Source organism: Castanea sativa, chromosome 2 (assembly GCF_040712315.1).
Source record: "Castanea sativa cultivar Marrone di Chiusa Pesio chromosome 2, ASM4071231v1".
NCBI lineage: Eukaryota > Viridiplantae > Streptophyta > Magnoliopsida > Fagales > Fagaceae > Castanea > Castanea sativa.
The window spans coordinates 39,840,699-39,865,068 of NC_134014.1; the positions used below are offsets into that span (position 1 = coordinate 39,840,699).

General features: G+C 36.4%; 2 protein-coding genes across 2 annotated transcripts; both read right to left on the bottom strand.

Moving 5' to 3' along the window:
* Positions 1–2,217: 2,217 nt before the first annotated feature.
* LOC142625328 (uncharacterized) lies at positions 2,218–5,013 on the bottom strand. Its single transcript, XM_075799005.1, has 3 exons — positions 4,102–5,013; positions 3,367–4,010; positions 2,218–3,289 (listed from the first exon to the last, which is right to left on the bottom strand). Exons 1-3 carry the CDS (start codon positions 5,011–5,013, stop codon positions 2,218–2,220), a joined length of 2,628 nt encoding a protein of 875 aa, XP_075655120.1.
* Positions 5,014–5,431: 418 nt separating this feature from the next.
* LOC142625329 (protein NO VEIN-like) lies at positions 5,432–21,234 on the bottom strand. Its single transcript, XM_075799006.1, has 4 exons — positions 21,151–21,234; positions 9,901–10,110; positions 9,573–9,780; positions 5,432–6,162 (listed from the first exon to the last, which is right to left on the bottom strand). The coding sequence occupies exons 1-4, from the start codon at positions 21,232–21,234 to the stop codon at positions 5,432–5,434; spliced, it is 1,233 nt and encodes a 410-aa protein (XP_075655121.1).
* Between the last annotated feature and the right edge of the window lie 3,136 nt (positions 21,235–24,370).

The window sequence follows — 24,370 nt, forward strand, 5'->3', positions numbered from 1 at the left end:
AAAAAATTTGATGCAAATTTGTAGCTTCGAGAAGCCTTTGACCCCTAACCAGAAAGCCAGCTTCTTCACTACATATTGGTAAGTTTTCTTTGGCCGTTCGGTTTATGTAATTAAGATTTGGTGTCACATTAAATCTTATGTTTTCTTTATGTTTTCTAAAAAATGAATTATTTTTTCAAAAAGTATTTTCTGAAAAACTATCTAATTTTATTCTTGTCTTGGTAGCAAACTTGAAAATAAACTAGAAAACTATATCTTGGTTTCCTTTGTTTTGCGCAATGAGAGATGGAGTTATGTTTCCAAAAGTTTTAGCGGAAAACCTCCTCTAAAAAACAAATAATAATTTTAATAGGGTTTTAAATTAGCCATGGATAGTTTTGATTCATTTTTTTAATGCTACCAACAATAGGGAAACACACAAAATTATTTTCGCATAAGATTTTTCATCAAAACGAACAAGATCTGCAACCACTCCTATTGCTTTCTGGAGGTTTGAGCTTTGAGTAGTATAAGACTATAAGTTGAGCTTGCCTCTCCATAAGGCTTGATTAATATGGGTACGGGAAGTATTCTGCCCAATGGTTGAGGAGGTAAATAGCAATTATATTCGCCCAAAGGTTCTCACAATAGTGTAAATAATCCAATTGATAAAGTAAGAATGACAAGCTAACATAGAAAACGTAGCGAGGAAAAAGGTCATGATAAATTCTCACGTTGCTGATAAATCATCCTTGCTAGCGTCAAGCTATAGAAACAATCTAGGATAAAATAAAAAATGCACAACGTTTTCACTTCCACAAGCCATAAACCTTTAAAGATACATGAAAGACATTAAAGCCTAGGCAAGGATCATCATGTACTGCAGGATTGAAGAAGGCCTAATCGTAGCAAAATTACCAACATTAAACATGGATTACCAATTACATGATCAAAATCACCACTCTTTTATTTTTTAAGAGAGGTAAGAAAAATCACCACCCTAAACAGTAGAAAAGCAAACCTGAGGCTATCACCTCCCACATGCATTTTAGTTTAAATTATGGTCAATTAAGTTTTTACAATAAGACAAAGCCAAGATCTGATGCAGCGTGGGCGTGTAGAAGCAAAATATGTAACACACAATTACTACAACTCTTCCATGAAACTTAAATTGTTTTTCCTTTCTCCAGTAGGTTTATTATTTCTTTTCCTAAAAGAAGTAAGAGAAATTCTATTCCTATAAATACTCTTTATAGAGTGGTTGATTATTGTTATGCATTGATTAATAAAAGTTTGTTAGAGATGTTTTCTCTATTATTTTGCCTACTAGCCTAGTGTTCTTGTAGAGCTTAGGTTTCGTGGAAAAGTTGTAGTAATTGTGTTACAAATTCTGCTTCTACACGCCCAGGCTGCATTAGGTGGTATCAGAACCCGGTTAGGTTCCTACCATGGCACAAAGAAAAACAATTAAAATCCTAATGCAACTAGAAAAAAGAAAACAACATAAAATATTAATATATTTTATTCTCCTTAACCAATCTGCAAGGTACCTATCAAAGAACATGCTTCTTCGATCTATCCATAATAAAGTACAGCTACGGTTACATGCACATTATGTCGTTCCTGCGATTACAAGACAACGATTACAAGACAACAGTTGTATAGTATTCAATATACAGAGCCACCAAAAGCACTTCCATTACAGCGAAGTTGAGAACATTTACATAGTTACATCTTACATGTTGCATTATTGTATTTACAGTCAGTGGCATATCATACAGCAAAAGGAAGTCTAGTTCCATTTCTATTTACAGTCAGTCACATTTCATACAAAGCAAAAGGAAGTTTAGTTACATTTCTGTCAAAGCCGCCTCCTACAGGCTGAACCATTTGGAGTTGAAGGCAATAAGGGGTTCATAGACAGGCGCTTGCCCAAAACAGGAGAGGACTTACCAGAGGGAAATGAACGATCAAGGAACTCCTTGTCCTCAACACATAGTTCCAAATTCTCTGTCCGTAGCAGGTAGTCCACTGCATCTTCCTCTAACCCAAGTGCCATGCCCATTTGGATCATTCTGCAAAGTGTGTCCATTTGATCCCCACTGTTAGGTAGAACTGCTTCCAAGATGGCTCGTGCAAAAGAACCAATGAATTTTATATCTTTCTTTCCTTCATTCCAGGTTGATTTATTGACAAGCAGTCTCTGTGAGTTCTTCTCCCAAAGCACCATTTTTTAATTTATACTTCTAGCCTCCTTTTCTGCAAAGGTAACTGTAAGGCATACCGGACTGATATTGGGTCTTCTGTGCCATAAACTGTGAGTTCAAGGAGAGATTTTGCAGTCTTGTGTTTTTCTTTCATTGGCATATTTGCAAAGGCCAACACCAACTTGATCAAAGCTTTGCCAATCAGGGAATCTGTATCATCAATAATTTTACTTGCAGACAAAGTACAATGTAGGTCAAACTTCACAGCTTCAGATATTTTTCGAACACCAAGACTTGTGTAAATTTCTAGCAATTTAGCTGGAGATGACAAACACTTTGGTGGGAACCATACAAATAGTGGATTTTCACTAGCTTCAATAAATAAAATTTTCAACTGCAAATCATCAGCAATAAAAACTTCTTCTTTCATCACTAACTGTACTGCTCCTGAAGTATTGACCGCTGGAAGCATGGTGCACTGTCTTTTGAGGATACTTCTAGTGTCGGAATCCCAGTTTTCCCAATTTTCTGATATTTGCCCGAAGAAGGAACTTAGCTTAGCAGTGGACACTTGATGTGAAGCCTCCCAGATATTCCAGATATCTAAATAATCATATGGTGAAGGAACATCGCAAACCCCAAAAGCCCTTGACAGAAAAGGTAGCAATTCCTTCTCATAGTATTTATCAAGAGCGTGCAGACGAGTGTCAAATAGATTATTCTGGTCATGGAGTACACAACGCCAATTTTCCACCCATTTTCCTTTACCCATTTGTTGATCTGGGATCCATAACTGAGAAAAACGTGTGTCCTGCATCTGTGGATTCCAATTAAATTTGTGTAGGAATCTGTAGATTCTCCTGACAGCAGAAGTTTGAACATGAGATGTAAGAGAATGGGAAATAAGATTGCAGGCTTCCTCAATATCCACCTTCACACCTATGGCTTTTAGATCTTCTTTTTCCAGAGAACTAAGAGTTACATAGAACTTCTCATCAATGAAAGGCCCATCATTTGGTGTTAAATAACATTCCCAATCTGGATTGAACAGGATACATTCTTGTGGAACCTGTAGCCCATGTGTGTTTTTAGCCATTTGCTTCCTGTTAATTTGTTTAGCAAAATCTTAAATGTAGAGTGGTCAGTTGACTTGCAACTTTTTTTGAGGGATGTGGCACACTGAAGCAGTGAGAGAGCACCCTCTGGTGCTAAAGATGCTGCTTCTCTTGGCAACTTGAGACCTCTTGCAACAAAATGAGCCCCTTCACTAAAATTAATCACAACGCCAAGCATATTCAATTCACATTTATATGAGTGGATGCTAAGACCATAGAAAGCCTCATCAATGAAAGGAAGGTCTACAAACTTGGAGACTGTTCCCCATTTCTGATCAAACAAAATAGTTTCTGGGGCAGATTTATAGCCATGACAAGTGTTCAACCACTTCTCCCCTGACCTAATTATATCAAGTAATTGTGTCTGCATTATCTTATTCATGCACCTGATGCAGTTGAGTAAGGAGAACACATTGGTTCTGGTTAAACTGCTTGAAGACAATGTTGACTTGAGTGTAAAGGAAAGCATTTTACATGCTCCATTTATATCTACAACCACCCCAATTGCCTCAAGTTCAGTTCTGTATGAGCCAATCCTGCTTCCATAATATTCTTCATCAACAACAGGCAAAGGAACAATATTTAATAAGTGGTCCCAATTATGACCTGGCAGAAGGGACTCTGAAGGGCATTTGAAACCAGAGCTAGTTTTCATCCAGGGTTGGTCTTTAATTTTCTGCACAAAATTGTTACCTGCAAGCCCCAAATGCTGGATGCATCCAAGTAACAGAAAAAAAATATTTTGTCAAAATTGAAAGATCTTTTGGAAATTGAAAGTGCTCTGGTATTTGTTTATAAACATCTTCCAGATCGATGACAACACCCAGAAACTTTAGCTCCTCCTCATAACAATCAAGCTGGTTTTCATAGTATCTTCTGTCAACAACATGCAGATCTGTAATTTGTACAAAACCATCTACCATATCAGGCATCAGATAGACAGTTCCTGGAGGAGTCGAATACCCCCGGTTTGTCTTCAACCATTTCCCCGCTTTCACAGATTTTAAGAAGTCTTCATCAAGTTTATTTTGGTGATTTGAGTACTTTATAAATCTAAGCAGCAAAATTGCAAAAGGTTTGCTCATTGATGAGGAAGCAAGATGCTTAAGATGATCACTGATAAGCTGATACATATTGTCAGAACCAATCCGCATTCCAATGAAAATCAACTCATCTTTATATGCTCTTATCCTGTCCATATAATACGCTTCATCAATAGCTGATAAAACCTTTAGAGTTCTTCCCATCTCCAAGAGAGTTGATACCTCAGTTCCATCACAAAGAAAGCACTGGGTAGGAGTATTAAATCCTGAAGATATTTTAACCCATTTCCCGTTCCGTATGCTTTGGATGAACCTTATAGGTAATCCATATTTCTTAGCTCTCAAGTTTTGGATCCAGTCCAGAAGCATTAAAGCCTCCTCACATGTTAGTTGAGCAGAAGCAACCTGCAACGCCATGTCCTGAGGTATTATGTCTGGCAAATCAGAAGTTTTTCCATGCTTTTTGAGAAATTGCAATAGTTCATTTGCCGGAGTGCATTCTCCAGCAAATTCAGCAGCTTCAGCATATACCACCCCTAGCTCAACATACTTGCAATTAGCCTTTGTAAATGGATTAGATCCAAACAGTTTTATCCATTTGCTACTGGAAGCCGGAACAAGAGTATTCTTGCACAAAATCACATTTCCACATTCATCCACGACTGGCATGAAATGAAAAACATTACAAATCTCTGTCTCTCGAATGTAGTTTCTTAACCATGTATGATACATGAGATGAGAAAACAAGACAAGTAGTTTTGGGTCTTTCTTTGTATTGAGAAAATAATCAAGTTGTGAACAATATTTAAAAACAGTAGTGACTACCAAACCCACGTCTTTGAAAACCATTGCTTCAAGTTGTATTGTCTTTCACACCCTACCAGAGCAGTCACCAAGGTATCTGGGAAGAAGAAACAGTCATATGGGCAACCCATCACTTGGTTCCATTTGTTTAGCCAGGCATGTTCTTGTGGCTCCCAGACAATATGAATCTTTAGACGTTCCTGTTTAATTGCTTGTAAACTACATGACTTTATTTCTCCATTCCAAGTAATGTGTTTGAACAGGGGTATACTAGTGACACTCCTTAGTGGAAAAAGTCTCCATTTTTCAGCAAATAAGCAAAGAGTATGGTTTCTCTAGAAGATGAAAGTATGAAGTCTCCCTGAATTATAAATGGGAAATTAGTGACCATTGCAGTAGGTAGGAAGGCAAAAACACCAGTGGAAGAAGTCCCCCACTTCAGTCGCTCCCCAGATGGAAAAGCTAGAGATATCACCCATTCTTTTATATCCTTCCTTGCATCCACCATATTATTGGGTTTTACAGGGAAGCCTTGTCTCCATACATAATAAGGGCATGTGGTCTCAGTCGCATCCACTTCCTCCTGAACTGAAAGATGGACTACACGGCAGTTTGCTCCCTGGGTCTTTAATGAGACAAGGTTAGTATCAGTAGAGATAGAAACTGCAGAAATAGAGTCTGCATTGCAAGTTTTACTGCTGGTTTCTCGTATTGACAATCGCTTGATCTTGTTCAAAAATAGCAATACTTCAGGATGAATTTCTGACAGTTGTTTCTTCACAGCTTCCACTTTCTCAGGCTTTAAAGGGAGAATAATCACAGTATTTGGCAGAGCCTTGCCAGAGCCATAAATGGCCCGGATGTCAGAATAAGTTGGGTTTGTGGAAACCCACTCCGGGACAATGTACCCAATGGCACAATCGGGATTTGGAATTTCACTGAACCTGATTTGGTATCCATTGCTAAATACGTGTGGCAGTCCACTGACAAGAAACACGCTCTTGAATCCTATTCCTGTAAGTTGCCAGAGTTTAAATCAGAAAACCTTAAATATATTTTTATGAGGAATATAATTAACAAAAGCAACATGGTGTATAGTTTATAAATCAAAGCAGTTCAAAATCAACCTCAAGACCTGTATAAATCCTGTTACAAGTGGCCCATAAGCCTTAGCTATGTCAGAAAATTGGAGATCTTGACAACATCCTTTAAGTTATGTGAATATCAAGTAATGAACCTCTTAGAAGGCCAATCAAATTAGCAGATATTTCCACGGTTGTAGACTCACTATGAGCATTTAGATGAGTAGGGTAATGGAGATGTGAAAGCACAGCAGAAGGATTTTCTTTTTTGTTGATCAGAAGGACATTTTAATTGCCAAGAAAAGCCAGTCCACAGATAGATGTACATTCAATTCACAAGGCAAGGCTTCTAAAAGAAGAACCAGGTTTTGCGCATGAGATCACAAATGTGTACAGTCAAACATTAGACATTGACAATTTACTATGATAGAAGAATAAGCTGTGAGAAGGGTTCATCCATTTGGAAGAAAAAGGGCATCAAAAGACAAAGACATGATATTCCTTTCACTTAAGTTCATGGTCAAATGAAGCAATTTCTAAATGAAAAAACATAAACAGATGTCTTTTTTCCTCAATCCAACACACATGCCATAGTTTAGATAGGTTCATTTTCTTTTAGATCAGATGGACACATTTGGAAAGAAATCAGAATGTTTTGATGTGACTTATGATGCTTTTGTCTGCGTTTATTCAATCAATTACTAATAACAAGTAGCAGCTATTTCAGCGTTCTTTTTAGTTTTTAATGATTCCTCTCTCATTTAGATAAGATATCTTCTTGAAAAGTTTCCTATTTTCAGTGGATCTATAATGCCAACCCTAGTGCGGTCCTTATTTAGCAATAAACAAAGGAGAAATCAATAGAATAAAAAACCAAAAAATAAAAACTTATAAACCCAACCAGGTTTATCAATCAAAGGGTTGAAGCTATTCTATGTTGACGGATAGAAGAAAAAGATGGCTGGTTCAGCTTCAGCTCAATCATGCACTCTCAACATTGTTCCAAAGCTCCAACCCTATGTCCCTATCCTATGCTATCAGAATTATGGGAATTTCTGATGGGTCCCCTAGTAGTCACTTGAATGTATTTTACTTTTTAAACTACCATTTTCAATAAAATGTGTTCCATCTATCAAATAGGTAACAATGAAAATTGAAAAGGATAATAAGAGTATTAGAGTTAGGTATGATAAAGAAGAATAGATTTTGAGGGGGTGGGGAAAAGAAAAAAAAAACTACATAAACGTAACAAAAGTGAAAGCTCCATTTCTGATAGCTGCAATCTTGATTATGGACCAAAGAGTGGCAAGTGTTGTTCGTACTTTGGGTGAAGTTATGGCCAAGGTGAGAGAAATGACATCGTTTTCTCACGCTCTTAAAAGAGGCCATGCTAAAGGGACATGACAAGATGTTCTTTTTTCTTTTAGGCTAAACAACATGTCATTTCATGTTGACAACGAGCTGTGGCAGCCAAAGCCCCAAGGCCTTGTCAACCCCGCAAACCAAGGCCGTTAAGGGCAACCTTCCCAAAACCATTTAGGGAAAAAAAAAAAAAAAAGAGCTCCTTGCTGTTTCCCACAAATTGAATCCAGGGTGAATCATGATTTGGCCAAGGAGGCGACGCAAAATTTTATAAGTTTAGTATGGAACTAACTCTCTTTTTTCCTAGTTGCACAAAAACAGAAGGGTAAATCATAACTTGTTACAGTGGACTTTATATAACAACAATTATTCTGATGTTACCTTTTTTATTCATTTTGTTAAAGGACTGCTAAAATTAAGTCAATGCAATATGGAATACTCATAATGCGTCAGTGTTCTGGAATCATCAGTTTGTTGACATCCTCCTCATGGATTTCTAATGCTCTAAACGCATGCAATTGGTTCCATTAACTTAGGCAAGGATGTTATCTAAACAAAGGGATTAAGTGCTTTAGAAATATATACTTCCCTCTTGAGACACAATAATTATCTGATGAATCTTGCATATGCATAATCTTTCTCACACCATGTGGATACCTTATCCTCAAGAAATAGGGATGGCAATTTTTCCCCATTCCACTTAACCCGCCCCGCTTAACCCGCCCCTCCCCGCTTCGCCCCACGCGGGTTTTCCCCGCCCCTCAAAGGTGGTGGGGCGGGAATGGGGCAAGATTTTAGCCCCGTATCATGGGGTGGGGCGGGGATGGGTTTAGACTTTTTAGACCCACCCCGCCCCTTCCTGTCACTGTCCCTGTCCCGCGTTGCTAAGTGTTATAATTGTAAATTTTTTATACCCTAAAACCCTACTATATTAAACAAACATATCAATATTAGTTTATTTTATTCTACCAAATGTGGTTCTCTGTCTTTATTTTGTTACGTGTTATACTATGCGATTTTTTTTTTATTTTTTTATTTATGATTGTCTTGTTATACAATTGGATATATTATTCAATTTTTTCTAAAAATTGATTTGATTTGATGGGATAAATTTAGTTGTAATTTCAACTATATTTTTATTAATGAAATAAGTTTCATTAAAAAAATTATACTAGTTGTAGGGAACATTAACAAAAAATAGAGTTTTACGGAGTGACGCGGAGCTTCACAGGGCCCCAAAGGGTGGAGATGGGGTGATAAAGTTTTTCCCGTCATGCGGGACGGGGCGGGGATGGGGCAAGACAAAACCTTGCGGAGCGGGGATGAAGACCCCATTCTTCGGCCCCGCCCCGGCCCATTGCCATCCCTATCAAGAAACCCCACAGCTTTAGTTTTTATTAAATTCCCATTTACATCCTACAGGTGGACTGAGTAATAGGGATAATTACTCTCTTATGAATAACAGAAACCTTGTACAGTGTAGACTTTCTGTCTCTCATCCAGGAAAAGCCTAGGACCACATAATTTTTCACAACTTCTTGCCACAACTGTGACGGGCAGAGTGTAATTGGTAAAGAAAAAATTGTGAGTCCATGTTTAAGTGATAATTAACCGATCACAATCTGTCATGTTAGAGTTGTGGCAAAAAAGTTGTGAAGAACTACACATGGATAAATCCATGAGTAGCGCAAGGGCCACAAAATACATAAATCCCATAGTCCTACCACAAACTAACTACACATATCAAAAAACATTCTCATCTGATATACAACAATTGATGTACAAGCAAAAAAGACAACAAAATCTCAAATAAATTTATTTGCAACACAAAAAAAATTCCCAATCCATCAACTATCAACAAATTTGTTCCTAAAAGGCTAAAACAATCATTACAAGACACAGATTTAAAATGTCGCCCTATAATTTATGGACCATTGACTAATGAAATAAATTCGGAAATCTATAGAAAATGTTGTTTACCCTTTTCTCCGATGAAGCCTTGGTGCCTCTGGCCCCTCTTGGTGGATCTTCCAATGCCACAAAGGGAATCAATGTTGGTTTTAGAGAACCCAACTTCATTGTTAAACACTAGAGTCGCTGGTGCGCCGATTCCTGTTATATCAGCTGTCGTCAGTACAAACTCTAGCGTCGGCTTCACTCCAGCTAAGTACTCGTTGTCTTCAGCATTCTAACCCAACACGAATAAACCGACAGTTCCAAACATATCATCGTCAAAATAAAAACAACTTTCATAACCCAAAACAAACTTCTTCACGCACACACACAAAGACTTCAAAAAGAGAGAGACCTGAATGAGCTCCATAAGGAAATGGACATCTTTGGTATAGAGCTCGGAGGAGAGGTTGGCCACAGCATTTTGAAGATCTTCGGTTAATGGGTTTGGACGACTCTCACCGATTAAGAATTTGCGCTTCCTTATATCTTCTATATGCAGCTTTGCTGCTATGGCGTTACTGTTTTGGCTGCTAGTGCAAATATAGCCATCCATCCAGCTTCTCTATATTTCAAACAGAAACATTCAAAAGGTTACCAAAGTCTCAAAGCTCAAAGAAGCTATATAGATAAGAAAGGCTGAACTGAGCACTTACGAGTTACCAAAAAGATAAGAAGGATGAACTATACAGTAAAAACTATGGCCCCGCTGTTCTAGCGAATATAGCTGCTATCCATTCGGCTTCTCCATATTGCTAACATACCATTTATCACAGTCTCAAAGCTCGAAGAAACAGACAGAAAAATAAGCTGAAAGCTGAACTGAGTAGTACTATTTACCACTTTCCAAAACAAAATAAGGAAGAAGTAAAAAGTGACGGTGTGCAAAAATTATGGAAGTTGCAATTTATGGAAGCATTCAGTTGCAGGCTTAGCATGCAATGATGACAATAGATTTTCGTCAGAAATAGCAGATTTTAATAGGACAGTTTGATGGACAAGTAGACTACACTACAGAGACGCCACTCATGGGACTTGAGTTCGGTTTTTAATTGGTTTGGTCCTGTACAGTTCTAAATAGTTTGGAACAGAGTCTTTGGGCTGGCCATGCTCTCATCAATAATTTTGATTGGGTCTTACTGGAATAATTGTGCCACCATGCCAGTATATTGGGCTGAACTTGTTGGAAATTTATGTAGAACAAAATTTGCACCCAACCCAAGTTTGCTGGTAACTGGTAAGACCAACACATCACTGATCTCTAATCTTCCAAAATAAAAAATACCAATATTACACCTTTTAACTCAAAAATACTCACATCAATTTTTGTAAAAATGTGCAAAATATACACTATAGCTATGTAAATGAGCAGTAACTGTGCATAGATGCACGGTTACTGTTCACCGTGTAAATAACTTTTTTATTCTTTTTTTCTCTCTCCTCTCTCTACTTTTGTCTCACCTCACCATGTAAAAAAATAAATATTTTATTTGAATAAATATGTATAATAAACAAATTGATGTGAGTGTTTTATAAAAATAAGTGTGTAAAATAGAAAAAATAGGTTTTAAACGTGCAAAATGGAAAAAAATTTCCACATGCTGATGTGGATGCTTAAGTCTCAAATGTTTGTTCCCAAGCACTTTCTTTCTTCTTTTTTGATCAAATGTTCCCAGCACTTTCTTGGAGTTGGAAAGGACTTTTTTTTTTATAATATTTTTTTATTACATTACAAGATCATTTGCATTGTGAAAAAAAAAAAATTGGTCACTTTTAGTATAAGAATTAAGAACCTTTTTTTTATTACACAATTATTTTTAAAGTACTTCATTATCTATTTATTTGATTAAAATTTCAGTTTATTTAATTATTATTCTTTCTTCATGCACTACAATTATCATTCACTTTCTTTATTTACCTTCGGCATACTTAAAAAATAAATAAAAAACTAAATAAATAATGAATAATACTTGTATAAATTTATACGGTTACTTTTGTTGTGGATAAATTTTACACAATTTGCATAGATTAACGTGGGAGGTTTTGGGGGTCAATTTGGCAAAATGTATGGCTTATTTTATTTTTCAAAAATTGGTGTGAATACTCTAAAATTTATTTTTACTTTCGTACAAAAAAAAAAAATTTATTTCTATGACTAAGAAAAGAGAAGGAAAGTTTTCTTTCCTACAAATATGGTTGTGTGGAACTTTTTTGCAAATATTGGGCTGGGCCGTCTGCTGCTACACTAGGCCCTAAAGTTTTCTGGATCAAGGAGTTGGGACCGGTCCAATAGCAACCCTCCTTGGTCCGGCTTATGCGCAAACAATGAGTCCAAGCCCAAGGGAAGACGTTGTAAAAGTGGGCCTAGTATTTGTTTTTGCCGCAGAAGGAACTTTTCTACCGTAGGTATAACTTTTCTGCTGTGTAGTAAAACTGTCTGCTGTACAATAAAACTGTCTGTTGCGCGATAAAACTTTCTGCCGTGCAATTAAGCTTTCTACTGTGCTAATAAAGCCGTCTGTTGTGCAGTTAAGCTTTCTGTTGTGTTAATAAAGCTGTTTGTCGTGCAGTTAAACTTTCTGCTGTGTTAATAAAGTTTTTTGCGGTGTTCATAAAGCTTTCTGCTGTGCTAATAAAGCTGTCTGCTGTGCAGTTAAGTTTTCTGCTGTGTTAATAAAGCTTTCTACTGTGTTGATAAAGCTTTCTGCTGTGCTAATAAAGTTGTCTATTGTAAAGCCTCTTGCTGTGCAATAAAGCCGTCTGTTGTAAATGACTACTCTTTATTTTTTGCAGAAATACTTTTCTACTTCCTGCACATAAACAAATATAAAATCCAAAAAAAATACCAATTAAGCAAGTGTTGGCTTACATGAGTTAAAATATTCTCAAATATATACATACATATATTCATTGATGATGCTAAGAAGATCAGTAGGCTGGATACTTCGGACTGGATAGGACCACTTGTTCTCTCTGCGGCCTGAAGAAAAAATAAAATGGATCAAAGGCGACCGGGGCTGCCGGCCGAAAACCCTCCGATGGTAAAGTTAGTTTTTCTCACTATGTTTATGGAGTTCCAACTTTTCTGGAGTAAAATTCACATACCTTTACCTTGTCTGAATCAGGCTTTATATAGTGCCTTTATGAGCGGTTATTGAAATTGGGACCTCTCCTGGATTCAAGGAGGATTAAACGTAACTGCCATAACCGTTTAGGAGTTACACTTCTACTTCACAACGGATACCTGACGGTTATGCGTGGGATAAGGGATTGTCACATTATATTCGGAGATTCTTCTAAGTATAATCTCCTCGTCCTGTAATTCTTTCGTCGAGTGTGCCTGATAATTCCAAGTGTAGCATACTCGTCCACGAAACTTTATGTGGACGAGTCCTCTCGGGGCAGGCCGCACGCATCCTCCGGACGAAGGATGTAGCTTCGCTATCATCCTCTGGACGGCCTTGTCAGTTACCCTCGTCCTGAGGATAACTCCTGGACGGCTGTCGAGGTGATGACCATCCAAGGATGGTATGAGCGTTTTCATCCCACATCATTCATAAATATACTTATACGTATACACATATACATCTATAAAATATATTCTGCAGAACATGAGAAACAAGTTATATGTGTGTGTATATATATATATATATACTTATGGCAGGATAATGGGCCAAAAGTAAAGCACGTAATAACAAAAAAATAAAGAAGAAAGTTTCGGCAGGAAAGGTTTAGCTAGTATAATAGCTAACACGGTAAATACAATAAAAAGGTGTTATAGCAGAATAACTAGTACAACAAGTAAAGATACCACAGCAGGCCAACTGATGCAGTAGACGTGATAAAAAACGTGCTACCGCAGAATAACTAAATACAGCTGATATAAGTTATAATGAAAGAAATCAAATATATTTGCAATTGAAATCAAGTATTGAACTTTTCCATAGAATAAGTAAACCAAGAAGGAACCCAAACCCCAACTTGAATAACCTTGTCATAAGCTCTTGCCATCAAAGTTGTGCATTTTGGAGAATAAGCCTAAATGGCTACTAGCTATTACTTTTTGGAGATTTCAAAAAGTGGGTTTGCTAAGAGGAAGGGAAAAGATGGTCTATTGATGCATTCCCCTGTTCCTGCCACGTTTTCTCTCTTCTTTTTACTACTTTCTTTCTTTCTCTCCGTTCTTTTTTACTCTTAGTTTTCTCACTACTCTTTTGTCGTAAGTTTTTTTTTTTCTCACTTGGGTCTTTTTTTTAGGTGCTTCCTCTCTTGGGTACCCTTCCCATTGGGTCTCCCGTGCTTATTGCCTCCCTTCGAGTTCCCTTTCTCATCCATGGCTACCTCCTTTTATAGTGAGCTAATTCAATGAAATTTCTCTCTTTTACCCCTAGGGTTTCACCAATTGTTTTTTGGTTCGTTGTGGGCATCCATTCAAGACTACCCACTGACCCATTGGTTGCCCCGACCGCTGCCATTGCTCAGTTTGTTTGCTGCATCATTACTCATTTCACGACAAAATTTCCTTTTGTTTGTTCTTGCTATATACTTCTATCTCTAGGTTCAAACGGGTAAGGATTGGGCTACCTCACTACCTAGCTCTATGGCATGCATCAAATGGTCCCAACTATTTACTACTTCTTTGCGTAAGATACCATCCTAGCAAGGTATACTCCCAAAAGAAGTTATGGCAGGAAACCAAATATAGACCCCTTTTTTCCCCCACCACCAAACTACACCCTCTGAATCTCCTTGACCGTGGGCCCACATCCCTTGTATTGGCTGGGTATACGTTAGTGGTGCTCTGGCTCTTCTGTTTTTGTCTTCTTTCGTTCCCACGTCATTTCTGCCGTAACAGATTAGTTCTGTTTCGTCTTACTGTGTGTTTTTTGTCTTATTTCTTCGCGCATTTCCTGCTACGTTTGTCATTTCTTTAGGTTTGACTTTCTTTCCTTCATGTGATTCTTGTTGCTGACACTTCCTGCCATTCTTTGTTTCTTTTCATCGTGCTTCTTCATATTAGCTTTCACGCCTATCTTCTTTATCCAAAAGGATTTGGGTCTTTGTGGGCCAAATAATGTTGATTGGATCAAAAGGGTCTTGAGCCTAATTTATCTTCATCTGTCGAAACCATTCTGCGGTAGAGTTGTATTCTACAGCAGAGTTGTATTCTGCGGCAGATTTGTATCCTGCGGCAGATTTGTATTGCTGCGGCAGATCGCTTTCCCTTGCATTTCTTCCTTTGGACCTCTCTTACTCTTTGGTCTTCTTGGTGGGCCATTTGGGCATTGCTTTTCATTGGGCTTTCCTCTGTATGGGCTTTTGCATCTTGCAACTTATTAGGCTTTCTTCCTCATAGGCTTTTGGGTATGGATTTGCAAAAATGGGCATCAACCATAGTGATCTTTGATGAATCCATACAACTAGGTTGGCAAACCATGACCATATATAGCCAAATTCTAGTAAACCTAGTAGGTTATGAGTGGGATTGAATAATATTTCAAGATCAAGACAAGTTAAAGTTCAAGTGGTGAGAAGAGCCAAGTTTTTTGAATGTTGACTCTAACTTAATTCCAACTTGCTCTTTGAGATTTATTTATCTCAATTAATTGGGGATCGTGTAAATTTGCATATCATATATATATATATATATATATATATATATATATATGAAAGTTTGTTTAAACCCCTTAATCATATAGTTTTAACCTAATTAATTAACCAAGTGATTACTTAGATTAATTTTCAGATCTAGGTTAAACACATATATATCATATCATGCAAAGATGTGGAAAAGTAAACAACACCATGACGTTATGACCCAAGAAAACCAATGAAACTAACCATTTCAAGGTAAAAACCTGGGGATGATTTGACATAACTATCCTCAAGGTAAACCAAATTTACTATAAGAGAATTGAAGTTTTTTACATAAGATTTAACCCTAAATCTAATGTTACCTCCAATAGTAACTTATTGACATGACCACGTGCAAGCTCTAAATCCACAGACTCATTCTCTTATTGAATTTACAACAACATAAGCCGTCTTGCTTGTGACTTTGAGATCTCACTTAAAGGTTTTAGATCACCTTTACTTGTTGATCTTGATGCAACAACTATGTTCTACCCATGATTGATTGTAGTTTTGGCTTTGGTAGATTCTTGTGTAGTTAGAAGGTACAGAACCTCTCAAATCTCACAAAGAGTAACACACAAGTCTTCTTCAACACCCCCAAAACATGATTAAGGTTTTTCTTTTATATGTAGAGAAGTTTAAGTGGAATCCTAAATGTTTTAGCAGGCTTGGGCTTGTTTAAAAATTCTACAGAAAAACTGAGCCTGCAATTTTCGATCGGTCGAGTCTAATTCTCGATTGGTTGAGAAAGGCAGAACTTCACTCTTCTTTTTTGCAAACAACTAGACTTTAAAACTTGAAACACTCTTATTTAAGCATTGCCTAAATACCTAAACTAAACATGTTTTGATCTCTGTTTGCCAATATAATACAATAATGATTCTAAATATTTAATTCTAAAACTTTAGAACCTATATATATATTTACAATCATTTGACATAGGGTTTCATGTTTTCCAAGCCAAGGATAGAAGCAAATTTAGAGCACGTTTTCCAAGACTTTTGGTGAGCCCGTTTTGTTCACAAGCATTGAAGATCTTCCAAGCTTTCTTAAATCATCAACGAGAGATCCTATTCAAATTTCTGAAAATCTAGTGATCAAGGTGAAATTGCTGCAATTTGGTTAGATCAAAGGTGTTAGAATGAATCTTCAAGTGGGCACTCCAAGTCAAGAGTAATGCCGATTCAATGTATTTTGGGACTGACAACTTTAAGGGGATCATTTTATAATTAAGCATTATTTAAATAGTATTTATTTAACTATTGAACTTTTGATACACACACATACATACATACACATATAAATTTATATACATATAATATAAAATTTAAGATATAGTTTTCTTACTTTTCGAGATACAAAAAATTCTAATTAAGTTTTTGAATTAAAATATCTCTAATTATTTTTAATTGATAATATGACTAATCTACTTAATTATTCTTGTAATATGGTTAATTTTAATTCTTAGAATATTATTTTTATAGAAGAAATTGTAAAATATATTTTTAGTAGTAATTTTTAATTTTCTCCTTTTTATTATATATTTTTCATATCTATATGGATATATATGTTTTTCAATAGATATTTAAAAGAAATGCCTCCTACAATGTAAAATTATAATATAATTAAAAAGAAATACCTCATACATAGATATTTAGTACGAATACATATTTTAAAATTTTAACATTAAATTTCATGTTCTTTATGTTCTTAACACGCATATCAAATTTCGTACAAATTAAATGTTGTTTATTATTTGATACATAAAATTATTTTTTTATGCTATTGATTTTTTTTATCTTCTCAAATTTTTTTAAGCATGAAAGATATAAGAAGAAAATGTAATTTCATTAAAAAATAAAGTAATTCAATGGTAAATTTGCCAAAATTTACATCAAATAAAAAGATATTAAGTAAAGTTATAGCTATTGACTAAAACTATGTTTGTAGTCAAACTTTGTCCACAAAATAATTTTTAAAGTGTGGAACAATAAATCTAATTTATTAAAACACTATTATAGCTTCACTTAAACTTAGATATTCAACAATTTCAACCTTAACAAGTAAAGATGGGTTGACTAAAAATCAAATTAATAATGCAGTTTTTTGCTTTAATTGTATATAAAGCATAAGATATAAAGATATAAAGAATACAGGATACTTATTTACCTTATATAACTTTTAATTGTTCTAATATATATATATATATATATATATATATCAAGAGATACTTTTTAGAGAAAAAGATTAAAAAAAAAACATAGGTTTCTTCCATTTTTTTTAATTAAGACAACTTAAAAAAAAAACATAAAACATATTGTAAGTGCACAATTGCACCTGGACCCAAGAATAGTTATGGGCTCAGACCCAATGAGCCTTAAACAATAAGAATTTGTAGAGTGTGGGCTTGAAACCCAGGTTAGAAGTGTATGAGGATGAAATGACAAACTAAAGATTCCAAGTACTTAGAGACAAAAAGGAGTAATGTAAATAGACCTCCTCGGACGTAAGCCGAAAGCTGTTCTTATATTATATCTCTCTCTTTTTCCTTCTTCTTTTTAGGTTACAAAAAGTTCCGTCCTGTTTCTGTTTCCGGTCCCTCCTTAAATACTCCTCTTTTTAATACTTTATCCACGTGTTGCCCCCCAATTCCTCCCTTAGCCTAGATATTTCTTTTCTTAGTGCCTTTGAACAAGAACTAGAATTTTCCCTTCCACTGTTTTTGTGTCACTTCCTCATTAATGCGGCCAGGGTGGTAGGTGCAGGGTCTTTAATGTGGAGGTAGCAGCCTTTACCTTTAATATTCTTCCAACATCGGCGCTTCTAGGACATTCAAGGGTTCTCTCCCTTTAACCGTTGGTCTTGACCGTATCATTCCCTAATCTTTACCATGAAGTCTCAGGTTTTTTGATGTCAGTCCGAGGGGAAAACCATCCTCGGCTGGATCCTAGGATCCTCGGCGTATAGGCCGACCCATAGCACCAACAATCTCTAACCCCAGGGTCAGGTCGGCCTTCTTTAACAAGGCCCAAAAGGCCCACATTCCCACCAGGATCCTTTTGCCCCACACACATATTTTATTTATTTAAGTTGCTATACATAAAAAAAAATTATGATATCATAATCAAAATTATGGAGTCTTTTTAGTTTTTACATTTGGAGGCCTACAGGAGTTGCCTCCCAATGGTTTTTACTTTGGGAAGATTGTTCAATTGGTTTTTCATTATAAATTTAATTCTTTCATTAAAATCTTGACATATCATATTATAGTGTAAGGACATGGTCTCGACCAATTAATTTTTTTTTTTTTAAAGTATCTTGTGTATAATATATATATGTAATCCAAGATCAGGAGGGCTTGGTAATTGCGTCTCTGTCACAAGAAGTTAATCAAGCCTTTTCAGCAGCCAAGATTGAAGCAATGGCGGCTACACGTTCACTAGAACTTGCTTTGGAGGTTGGTATTGATCGAGCTGTGGCTAAGGGCTGAATTATTCTAGGTTAGCTATTATATTTAGCCTCTGCTTCTTGATAATATATATATATATATATATATATATATATATATATATATATATATATTTATACTTGATAAAAATTCTACTCTAACTTAATTTAGGTATATATGTGTGAAACTCTCTCCTAGAGACTTGAACTACGACATTTACCTCTACACTTCACAAACACTTATACTTGTGAACTTATACTTATTCGAGGTTTTTTTTCTCAAAAAAAAAAAAAAGTAATTGTTGAGAAAAATATACAGTCATAATAAATGTCTATAGATAAAATATTTAATTCCACGCATAACTGCAATTGTAATAAAGACTTATTCTATCATAATTAACAAATTTTATATTTTGACAAAAATAAAAATTATATTATGTTAAAAAGCTTTCTGTGCATTCCTCGGATTACCGACCAGTGATTGAATTAATAATCAACTTGGTTTAAATCCTTAACAATCCCATTCACAAATTCTAGCTTTATTTTACAAGGGCAAGATCATTTTTCAATTGTCATTACATGGTTTGTTGTTCTAGTTGCATCAGTTTTGATGACTTTAACCCCCCATGTCTCTCACTTTTGTCTCTTGTGATTATTTGAAGGTTTAGATGCCTATAGGAAAGAAAATTGTAATATTCTACTTTTTCGTCCAGAGGAAAATGTACAGTAGAATGCAGATGACATTGGAATGTGCATGTCATGCAATCCTAGCAGGGCTGGCTGAATGGTAAAGCAAGAGATGCAGCTGCTTAAAGCCACAAGTAAAAAAAAAAAAAAGTTCTCAAATTCTAACCAATTAGGTTATTTATAATTAATAAATAAAATAATATTTTTTACTAGATAAAATGCAAATAAAAAATAGAGAAAAATGCAACGTTCATAATATTTTTTACAATATTTTTATAACTAATGCTAAGTAGCAGGTTGTTATAGCTTGTTATTGATGGTAAAAAAATAATTATAGTGATATTTTCAAATAGAAAATAAAAAGCAACTTAAAACCTATGATTTGTTGTAAAAAATATTGTGAATGTTGCACTTCTGAAAAAAAAAAAGAATAATAATAAGAGTTTAGTTAGAAAACTTTTACTAGTTCTCATCTAAATCTACCACTAATACCACTCTTTTACTTACCATTATCAATCTGCCACATCAATAAGTATGAAAAATTTTGTCAAATTTTGTGTGTAAAATTTCTAAAAAAAAAAAATTCTACATAGTTCATACTAATTAGCAATAATTTTGCATTTAAAACAAAATTATCAATTTTCGCCTTAGGCCCCAAATGCATAAGCCCCCTCTGAATCCTAGGATGCATGGACATGGACACGAATATGGTATTATACGCACTCAAATGAAGTATCCATACATTCTAGTCTCCTAGATGCCATCACCAACCGTTGAACAATTTGTGGAAGCCGTGAAGGCTAACGTTTTTGCAAACAAATGTTGGGTTAAATACTACCTCAAATCTTGCAGTATATCCTGTTTGTTAGTGATTAAAAGTACAGTACATGTCAGATTGCTAAGTCTTTAATGTCTCGTTTCAGGTTCCACCTTACACATCAGGCCATTGCTAATGGGGAGTGGAGCTGTTCTTGGCCTTGCAGCTGCTCCAGACAGACTATGCCTTTCTGATTTATGAGTCACGCTTTGGCAACTATTTTAAGGTTTGTAATCTTTGCTTGCATATTGATGTCAACCTGATTTTGTTACCTCTTCAAAAAATTGTAGCCACTTTTTATTACGATGTCTTATATATTGTTTTTGATTCTCTGTTAATTAACTTCTTTTGGGATGCATAATATTGTTCAAAATATAACATGACTAAATTTTGTTTCTATACCGTTTACGCAAATGAGCTCTAACTTAGATGGGCTATAAGAGCATCCACATTCATTTTTCCTAATTCTATCCTATTTTACCATCTAAAAAATTACTTTACCAATTATACCATACCATTTTACAATTTTCCAGCATCAAAACTTCTATTTTTCTATTCTACACATTAAAATAATATATCTTTACAATAAAATATTTTTCCCTTTTTTTTGTTTCCAATTTTATCCTCATCTTTTCTTTTCACCTCTTCTCTTTCAGACTCTCCATACAACTCCAAATCGGCGAAACTTGAAAAAAAAAAAAAAAAAAAAACACGCCGATCAACGGCACAGCCACCACAAACGCCGATCTTCCACTCCTCCTCCATCATCCATATCAACCAAACTCCTCCACACAACTCCTCCATCATCCAATCGGCGAAACTGAAAAAAAAAAAAAAAAAACCCACCACCTCCAAAGGAACCCACGCCGATCGCACACCCAGACTCCTCCTCTATCATCCATCTCAACCCATACGCCGATCGCAACCCACACCTCCAAAGAAACCCGCCCCGATCGCAACCCACAACAAAAAAATCGCAACCCACAACAACAAAAAACCCGCGCCGATCGCAACCCACACCTTCAAAGCATCGGAGCTCCGATTCAAAGCATCGGAGCTCCGATTCAAAGTATCGGAGCCGTCACGCCGACCCATCGGAGCCATGCGATTCCACCGTGAAGCAAACCCACGGGGTCTTGAGTCTGAACAGTGAGAGAGCAGATGAGAAAGAGAGAAGGGAGAGAGAGAAAAGAAGAGAAAAAATGACAAAGGAAAGAGAAATTCCGGGGTAAAAGCGGAGAGAGAGAGAATTAAAAAATATATTTTTTTAATCCCATTAGCTACAGTACCATCTTACATTTAAGATGGTACTGTAGCTCAATTGTATATTTTTTTACAATTGTTGCAAAATACAACATTCAATGGAGATGGAACTTTGGGTTGAATTGTAAAAAAAATTGCAAAGAAGGGCTCCATTTGCCATTTGCCACATTCAATGTGGATGCTCTAACTTAGATGACATTTCCTCCCTCCATATAAGAGTAAGGTAGAGATTAAGGTTTTGGGTTCAAAACCCATTGGTTGTTTGTGTAGCTTACCAATAATAAAAATCAATTAAGATTCGGTGTCACACAATCTATGTGACTATATTTTTTGAAAAATGAATTATTTTTCAAAAAGTATTTTTTAGAAAACTATTTCATTTTCCTTATTGTATTTGGTAGTTAACTTGAAAATGAACTAGAAAACTATCCCTTGTCTTCTTTTGTTTCGTGCAATATGAAGTGGAGTTATTTACTAGAAAATTTTAGCGGAAAACCTCCCCTAAAAAATAAATCCTACTAACAATATTGTTTTCCATTAACCATGATAGTTTCGATACTTTTTTTAATGCTACCAATCACAAGAAAATACAGAAAATTATTTTCACATAAGATTTTTCTTCAAAACAAGAACAGCCGGTCAAAAAACAAAAAACTCTTCTTTTTTTAATGACTTCCACTTATGGATCTAGGCCTGGAAAAAAAAAAAAAGAACTTTTTTTTAATGACTTCCACTTATGATCGGCCGGAAAAGTGACCGACCAGGGCCCTATTGATGAATGAAAGAGAGGGTTTATGAGCCCTAGCCCTGTAAGCCCACACCCATGTAGAGTATTTGACCTATTGGTCCCAGTATCATAGGCAACCGAACGGCCGCCTACTAATTACTAGACCAACCTGCTATAATAATTCCAGAGCGAAGATTTACAACCACTCTTATTGCTTTGAGCTTTGAGTAGTATAAGTTGAGCTTGCCACTCCACAGGCTTCATTAATATGGGTGCTGGAATAAAAAGGGAGAGATGTCATAAAAAAGGTGGCCCAATGGAGAGTGGGAAATGGAGAGAACATCCTCATATACCAGGATAGGTGGCTGCCTGATCCCCAGCAAGCTAATATTCAATCCCTTCCAACCTTCTACGGCTGTGATGCTCAGGTGGCTGTCCTAATTGATAGGGAGAGAAGCTGTTGGATTGAAGATGCAATTGACAGTAATTTCTTGCCTCATGAAGCTAGGATGATCAAATCTATACCCTTGTGTTTCACTGATGCAATGGACAAGCTGTATTGGCCGAGCATGGTGGATGGGGTCTATTCGGTCAAGTCAGGGTATAGACTTTTGGTTGATGAAGAGCTGGGACAAACTACAGGTCCTATGTCTCCTCCCCTCTCAAAAAGCTCATGGAAAGGTCTCTGGAAACTACGGATTCCCAACCGAACAAAATTTTTTTTTATGGCGTGCAGTCTCGGATGCTCTTCCAACACGGGTCAACTTGGTCAAGAGGAAAATCCTTACTGATGTGACCTGTCAACTTTGTGGCTTAGAAGAGGAGACCAACTTGCATGCACTCTGGTTTTGTCCGAAATTAAATGGGGTCTGGGGGGTGCAATTTAGGTCGCTAAAGGATGAAGCAAAGGAGTGTGTGACTTTCCAGGAAGTTTTCCAAATGTGCATAGAGAAAGACCACCCCGCGGACATGCTTGCGCTGTTAACCTCCCAAATCTGGCTCAGGAGGAACAAGCTTCGTTTGGGTGAAACTGTGGCTGACCTGAGACTGATCAACTCTCTGGCAAGAGATGCCCTTCTGGAATTCCAACATGTGCACTCCTCAGAGCCACCTCCTCCCACTCCCCTCAGCCAAATCAGTTGGGAACCACCCCCCACGGATTGGATCAAATTTAATTTTGATGGCGCTATTTTTCAGGGGAGTGGTAAAGTCGGGCTAGGTTCCATTATTCGCAACGACCACGGTCTAGTTATGGCTGCATCAACACAAGTTATTCCTCTGCCCACTTCGGTGGAGAGGGTGGAAGTGTTGGCAGCAAGGAGGGCTTTAATCTTTGCCAAAGAACTCGGCTTTGACCACATCATCCTTGAAGGTGACTCAGACACTGCAATTCGCGCCATGAAAAGCGATAATTACTCTGCTGCAAGTTTCGGCCACCTCCTCTCTGATATCAAGGCCTTGTCTAATCATTTCAGGAATTTGATCTTTAGGCACACTCGAAGGGAAACAAAGTTGGCCATAGCTTAGCAAGAGCAGCCTGTAATTTTTCCCCCTTCTGTACCTGGATTGAGGAAATCCTTGTTGTTTCTGCTGCTGTCTATACAGCTGAGATTATTAATGAATAGTTTCTCCCTTCCCCTGGTTTTGGGGTTGGTCTCTCAAAAAAAAAAAAATATGGGTACTGGAATTATTCTGCCCAATGGTTGAGGAGGTAAATAGCAATCATATTCCCCCCCCCCCCCCTAAGGTTCTCACAATACTGTAAATAATCCAATTGATAAAGTAAAGTGATAAGCGTACATAGACAACGTAGCGATGGAAAAAGGTCCCGTGAAATTCTCACGTTGTTGATAAAAATAATCCTTGCAAGCGTCAAGCTATAGAAACAATCTAGGATTAAAAAAAAAAAAAAAAGCACAACCTTTTCACATCCACAAGCCATAAACCTTTTGAAGATACATGAAAGACATTAAAGCCTAGGCAAGGATCATCATGTATTGCAGAATTGAAGAAGCCCTAATCGTAGCAAAATTACCAACATTAAACATGGATTACCAATTAAACGATCAAAATCACCACCCCTTTTTTAATTTTTGAGAGAAAGGTAAGAAAAATCACCACCCTAAACGGTAGAAAAGCAAACCTGAGGCTATCACCTCCCACAGGCATTTTAGTTTAAATTATGGCAAATTCAGTTTTTACTATGAGACAAAGGTGCCTATCAAAGAACATGCTTCTTCAATCCATCCA

What these genes read in the sequence shown, in the direction of transcription:
- LOC142625328 (XM_075799005.1), bottom strand. Translation starts at nt 5,013, where the DNA reads ATGCCAGTCGTGGATGAATGTGGAAATGTGATTTTGTGCAAGAATACT. An exon ending in TTGTCATCGATCTGGAAGAT is followed by an intron (nt 4,011 to 4,101) that starts GTTTATAAACAA and finishes GGATGCATCCAG; the next exon opens with CATTTGGGGCTTGCAGGTAA. An exon ending in GGTGCTCTCTCACTGCTTCA is followed by an intron (nt 3,290 to 3,366) that starts GTGTGCCACATC and finishes ACAAATTAACAG; the next exon opens with GAAGCAAATGGCTAAAAACA.
- LOC142625329 (XM_075799006.1), bottom strand. Translation starts at nt 21,234, where the DNA reads ATGGCTCCGATGGGTCGGCGTGACGGCTCCGATACTTTGAATCGGAGC. An exon ending in TCCTTATGGAGCTCATTCAG is followed by an intron (nt 9,781 to 9,900) that starts GTCTCTCTCTTT and finishes GTGTTGGGTTAG; the next exon opens with AATGCTGAAGACAACGAGTA. An exon ending in AGGCTTCATCGGAGAAAAGG is followed by an intron (nt 6,163 to 9,572) that starts GTAAACAACATT and finishes GGCAACTTACAG; the next exon opens with GAATAGGATTCAAGAGCGTG.